The 7,036-nt window shown below is 42.1% G+C and overlaps 1 protein-coding gene across 2 annotated transcripts in view; it reads left to right on the forward strand.

The window, feature by feature from the left end:
* The window catches only part of LOC122248799 (uncharacterized), a 213,426-nt gene extending 206,716 nt beyond the window's left edge, over positions 1-6,710 (forward strand). For both annotated transcript variants that reach the window (XM_086542117.1, XM_086542119.1), the window contains one exon: positions 47-6,710. In XM_086542117.1, the coding sequence (XP_086398243.1) occupies positions 47-3,270 (3,224 nt within the window). In that variant the 3' untranslated portion in view covers positions 3,271-6,710. The remainder of the gene's footprint in view (positions 1-46) is intronic.
* The last annotated feature ends 326 nt before the right edge of the window (positions 6,711-7,036 follow it).

The following is a 7,036-nucleotide window of genomic DNA, read 5'->3' on the forward strand; positions in this document are numbered from 1 at the left end:
ACGCACGCATGTGAAAAAATAACTAACGCTGCGCCTTCTTCCTCAGACACGGAGTCCGGGAGCGGTGATGGTATCGTGGACCCCGAGGCCCCGAGACCTCACCTGCCAGACCTGGTCACCCACCAGACGCCGCACACGCAGTTGACAGTGGAGAATGTGCGGCACCATGACCAGTTGATGCAGGGAAAAGACACCGATTCTTCCGACCCGAAAGTGGCCAAGACCGGCATTCTCAAGGGAGGAAAACTCTGGAAGAACGGGGACGGCAAGAGGAGCAGAGCCAAGGTCGAAGTCGAAGAAGTCGAGGAGCCGAGACGTTCCGTGAGGTTCTCCGGTCGGGATGAGTACAGTCTCCTAGAGAACCTGCCGCTTGACAAGATTCCTTTGGATGCTGCGAACTCGGCAGCGCTAGCCAAGTTTATGCCTAAGTTGAGAGAGCTTGGAATGCTGCTCGGGGAGTCACAGGAGGACTGGCACGTTGAGCTCAGTCCCCTGAACCCGGAAGTAGCTGGAGGAGCCGCTGTGCCAAGCATCGAGCCACTGCCCGAGGAGCAAGAAAAACAACCTCCGCCGCAAATGGATGACGAGCAGATCAGCGAGTCGATGAAACGCTACGAGGAAATGCGGCGCCGCATCGCCGTCGCTGAGGGCCGCGACAACACCAGCGTCTGTAGCGACGAGTCCAAGAGTTCGTCTGATTCCCAGTCCTCAGATTCCACCATGACAGAAACGAGAATAAGAAGAATGGAGAACTCGGACGTCGCTCACGTAGCTGGCGGCGTGATGAGGAGCAACAGTGAAGTGAGGAGAGCCATCGAGCGGAACGCCTTGCGGAGATCTCTCATCCGATTTTCTGAGGCGAGGAAGAAGGATACCAATAAGAATGAGAGAAATGAGAAGGGTGAGACGTCACTGTTGGAGAAGTTGAAATGGCTTACTGCCTCAGAAGATGCAACTAATGGGAATAACGAGGGCAGAGAGGGTGAAGACGGCGAGGAGGTCAAGACCGAGCAAGATAAGGCAAGGGAGGTGGACCCAAAGGTACAGGAAACTATTGCTCAATACCGGAAGCTTGCCGAAATGTTTAACAAAACGACGTCACTTCGTGCAAATGACATCTTGGTCCCAGGAGATGTCCGCGAATGGAAGCTGCAAGCTGATTTGTTCCCAGACAAGAAAGACGCTTCCATCGAAAAAGAACCAGAAGAACTGAGCGATGCTCCCTCAGGCTCCACGACGCCCACTGTGTTCAAGGCAATCCCAGCAGTGTCATTAGCTGATCTCATCACTGATGAAGAAAATGACAAGTTGATATACAGTGGCGGCGTGAGATATACCCGGGAAGGAACATTGCCAGCTGCAGAAGAAGGCGGAGAGGAGCAGGAGGAAGGAGAGCAACAGGAATCTACCTCCTCCACCTCTTCTGTGGCAGATGCCAGAAAACAATTCCTTTCACAGATGGCTAACCATCCACCAGTGCCACTCGTTAATGGAGTAGCCGCTCATCCACGAGACAGGTCATCGGTAGCATCAAATTCTGATTCATATACTTTTGATGACATTGATGAAGCCTTGCACGATGATCGCTCTTCTTCGGTACCTTCATCCTCACAGTCATCCCCCCGATTGTCTGGCAGGAGTGATGTAGATGGGACAAGCACTACAGAGAGTGGATACAGCAGCAATGAAACAAACGGGGAACTCTGTCCTGTCAATGGATTGCCGATGACAGGAGCACAACTTCTTGGATTACCTGGGAGTGGCATTGACATAGATGAGTTGGCAGAATTTGTTCGACAGGATGCTGGAAGAATTGAGCGTCTTCGTAGAAGGTATGATGCTGGGGAAGTGGAAGATCATGGTTTTAATAGGCGACCTTCAGTAAGAGGAATCAAACCAAGGTTTGGTTCTACTACAGATTTACTGAAGCAGATGGCTACACAGCTGGCCCCTCCAGCGATGGCTCAGCCAGGTATGGCAGGATCCCATATGACTTGGCCATACAGAGAAAGTGGAGAGGAGGACGGCTCCGTTCCTCAAAGGCGGAGAGCAGCTCCAAACAGAGCAGTTCTTCCGGCACTGCAAGAAGATATATTGTATGTGCCTACATCTGACCTTTCTCCACAAGCAGCTCCACCATCAGTATCAACAGCTGTAGCCACCCCCACTTCACTCACGCACACAAAGACGCCACGGGTGGTCCATGTTTACTCTAGTACAGGTGACCTAAGAGCTCCACCACCACCTCGACTGATAGCTCCGAGAGAGTCCCCTCCTCCAGATTTGATTCGACCAGGGGCCACTCCAGCTCCACCTCGTGCTCACAGCCATGTATCTTTGCCACATCATGGCTCTGTGCAAAGTCTGGGCATGCCACCACAAATGCCAGCGCCAAACATGCATGAACATCACTATCAGACTTGCAGAAGACCTGCATCTGTGCATGGTCATGTGCCAGCTGATGCTCTCGTGACAAGGGGAGTACTTCCTCCACCTGTTGCACGTCCTCATTCCACACTCTCTCACTATCCTCCTCCGCGTGTTCCAGCTCATTATCACCCTTACGAAGAACCGCCACTTCAGCGTGCTCCGTATGATAGTGGACATCCACCTCTGGCTCAGCGTGGATCTTACCCGGGTACAATTCCTCCTCCACAGTATCATCAACAGATGCTTCAGCCAGATCTGGGAAGATATCCTAATCCTCCCAGTTATGGATCGCAGCACTCACATTCACGTCCTCCAGTAGCCTCACCACGAGAAGGGGTGCCTTACTCACGCACACCGCATCCACAGGCACACCCTCTTCCTCAGGTATCTCCTATAGCCCCAGGACCAGTCCAGGTGCACCAGTGTGGCCCAAGACACCCTCCACCACCAAGAATGGTGGGTGGGGCAGTGACAGAACAAGCTTGTTCAACAGTATGGTCACATCATCCACCACCTCCCCACATTCACCAAAGCTACCCACCTCACCCAGTGTCTAGTCACCTGAGTTACACCACACCTATTGTGCCCGAAAGTGGTATGTCTGTCAGGCCAAGCGTAGCTGTCATTGGTCCACCAATAGGCCCTCCTATTGGACCACCACTTATTAATGGGAATGTCGGGAAATTAGAAGGGCTGAGAGATGAGCGGGGTGTCCCTGAGGGAGCATCATCATCTCCACGAGGTCCAATCGACCCACAGTATCCTCCTTCTCACACATCCCCTACCCATGAAACCAACATTCTTCACAGGCATCCCCCACCACCAATGAACATGACCTGAGAGATTCTTGACCATTCTGGTTTCTGATTTGCCCTGTGCAGTCGAATCATTGCCTAGCTAAGTTCGAGTCTTGGCACCAGGCTGAATTTCATCCCGGTACTGGCTGGTCCAGCCCGGAACACAAGGCTATGAACCAGAGGGACCTAAGGCACTGTTGAGAGACTTTGATCAAATAAAAATGCTCATTAATTGACCTTCTATAACATATTCTTTTGTAGTTTAAAAGTGTAGGATAACCATGTACTCCTTCGTGTTGGCACATGTTCTGACATTGTCTTCCCAGGTGATCTATGACATGCTATAATGTTGCCAAATGGTTTGTGACCAAAATGCCAAAATTGTTGACAACATACAGATTTTACGGTACTTGAAGCTATTTTATTACAAACGTGATGGGAAAGGACAATCCTAGTTCATTTTTTTCTTACCCTAATAACTTAATGTACTTTATATGATGTTTCCTGTAGGGTGCATGTGATAAGATGTAGGTGTTCTTTAAAATTGTTGTGGATGGAAGAAATTTTGTATAATGGATTGTGAAGTCTTGCTCATGAAGCAAAATGAATGTTGAAACATTTTTTTCTCCGTAATCCCAGGTACAGCAATATATGCATATTTTTTTAATCATTTTTTTATCATCATTATTTGTTAGATTTAAGTGACTTATACATACATATATATATATATATAACCCTGTTAGATGTATAATAATGGGTACCAAGTATTTCATATTTCTATATTTCAGCAGTCAGACATAATGAAATATAATATTTAGATATATATGAGGTATTTGTACCTTCTAGAGAGAAAATGTTTTTAATAATTTGAATTAACTTTTTTGCATACATATTCAGTAAGCTAGGTCAGATCAGCTCTAAATAAGATGATCTTTTTTTCTTTTAAGAGATAAATATATCTCTTATATAATTTAGATTATCCTAACATCTCAGCTTAAGTATCATGATTATGATTTCTCTTGATTTTACACACATTGCAATATCCTTTTCATAAATCTGATATTTTCTTGGAAGAGAAAATATCTTGATAAAAATCTATTTCACTCCTTAGCATTTTACTGGTTAATAGCTTTAATGATTTCATCCCCATTGAAAGCGGCAGCATTAACAAGTGTCTTCCAGGGTTGCACGTTCAGCCATCAGCCCATCAGGTCAATCGCTTTGCTTGTGACAGTAACTTTCAGTTCATCTGTACTGCACAGTGATCAAACCCTGAGTGCAGGATTTATCTACGAAAGATTTCCAGTCCTCCCATTTCGAAAAACCCTTGCCCCCCCCCCCCCTCCCTCCCTCCTTAAAGAAAAAAGGAAAAAAAATCCTGCACAATTTTCCTTGAAGTTTGTATATCCGAGTCGCACTATTTTCCGCTGATAGGAAAATAGCACTTGTGACACCATATAACTTTCTGAAAACACTGAAGAGACAGATGTGCTGGAACTTCACTGCCAATATGGATTATACAATGTGTAAAAAAAACGAAAACGTATCTTGCTCACAAATTAGAGAAGATTTCAAAGACGACTTCTAATAAAAGCATGAAAAAATTAGAAATTGGAAGTCAGGATGGGATAGATTTTCTTTCTTTTAGTTCATTAAAGATATATATTTTTTTGTAGTGTGATGAAACTGCATTGTAAAAGAATTATTCATTAGCACAACTGTTTCACTTAATTTCTTTCAGAATCTAATTCCTTAAATTGCAGTTTCCCAATGTCAATGAATAATCAAATACAAAACCAAAGACTAGGTTTAGGAAACTTAATTTAGTCTGGCAAAAAGACCAAAGTATTTTGTTTTTGTTTTTTCATTTTTTATACATCGACACAAATGTTCACAAACTGAAAATAAAATAAGAATGCTTGCAAATTGCTGTACCTGGGATCCAACAGTATTTCAACAACTTAGGGGTAAGGTGCACACACATGGGCCTTTCATCTACCAGCAGCATGTTTTGTCAGTTAAATCGGAAGATTGATATCGTTTTTTTCACAGAAGAATAAGAGAATGACCATTTTTCAAGAGGAAAAAATTAAATCTGCTTCTACCACTTCACACACAAAATGTGTATTTGGATTTAGACAAGAAGTATAGTTTTTGATATCATATTCCTTTATTTTTTTTTCAAACTGCTGTGACTAGATTTGGTCCCATAATCGGCTGAACCAGATTGTGCCAAGTAAATAGGTCAGGTTGTTTAAACTTCAAAAAAAGAAAAAGAAAAAAACATTTTAGTCACATGTACTTGAAAGCAAAAACAAAAGTTATGGAGGATATCTAATAAAGGCTTTTGACACAATCGAGCCTTTTTCTTCTTTTCAGGAAATTATGTTTCGTGAAAGCACTTCAGAAATATCAAAAATGATCAGGATAAGTCTTTGGTTGCTAGTGTACATTGATAGTATTTTTTTGTTTGCTCATTTTATAGCGAAGTCTTGATTGATGATATCAAAGTCTTCAAGTGTAAACTCCTAATCCATCACCAATGAAGTCCCAGTCTTTCCAGAGTTATTACTATTTTTCTTCATGTGATTAAATTAGCATTGCTTTTATAAGGTATTAGTGTTCTTCTTATATTTTGAATTACAATCATTTCCTAATGATCTTTGTCAAGGCGATTACCCATTGGAATGAAGGGAATGTTTTTCCTAATTTTCAGTACAAATTTCCAGTATTAATAGTCCATCATATGTTTGAAAACATCATTCTTGTCTTCTAGGACTAGTGCATAAACATTTCTGATTTCTCTGATTTCCTTACCAATTCTCATTTAAAAGGGCAAAAGGATTTTCAGTGGTGCTAGGGTTAAATCAAGTAACAAATAGAAATACTACAAATTGTTCGAAGATACATTCATGGCGTTAGGGTGTCCCTCATTGGCACGCACACAATGATAGTAATTGGGCACAAGTTTCATATTCACCATATTGCCATACGGTATTTATAGAGCTTTATTTTCATGAAGAATAAATACAAATAATAACAGCAGCAGAATGTCAGTTAAAAAGAGAAAGGTTGCTTTGTACTCTTTTGACTAATATACAAAAAGTACTGCAATTGTGTTCATATAGTGTGTATGTTCTGCTAGATGCTAAATGAAAGACTTGACTGAATGTTTTTTGATAATGAATCATGGCTGATCTATGCCAAAGATGTATTATAGGTAGAGATTCTAAACTATATAAAGACATTTATTATGTATGAACTTTTATGTACAGTATAATAATTTTAATCTTTATTATATACATATATATTGATACACAAGCACACACACTCTTAATAGATACAAATACAAGAATAGAAAATTACTTGTATATGTATATACAAGTAGAAACACATACATGTACATACACACACACACACACACACACACACACACACACACACACACACACACACACACACACACACACACACACACACACACACACACACACACACACACACACACACACACACACAAACACACACACAAACACAAACACACACACAAACACAACACAAACACACACAAACACAAACACACACACGAACACAAAACAAACACAAACACACACAAACACACACAAACACACACAAACACACACAAACACACACAAACACACACAAACACACACATATATACATATATATATATATACATACAAACAAAAGTATGTGTGTGTGTTCATAATGTATATGTATGTATGTACTTATGTATATAATATATATTCATGTAAGTATGTATGTATATATATTTATGTAAGTATGTA

Source organism: Penaeus japonicus, unplaced genomic scaffold (genome assembly GCF_977035675.1).
Source record: "Penaeus japonicus unplaced genomic scaffold, GWHDUDI00000001_assembly GWHDUDI00000001, whole genome shotgun sequence".
NCBI classification, from domain to species: Eukaryota; Metazoa; Arthropoda; class Malacostraca; order Decapoda; family Penaeidae; genus Penaeus; species Penaeus japonicus.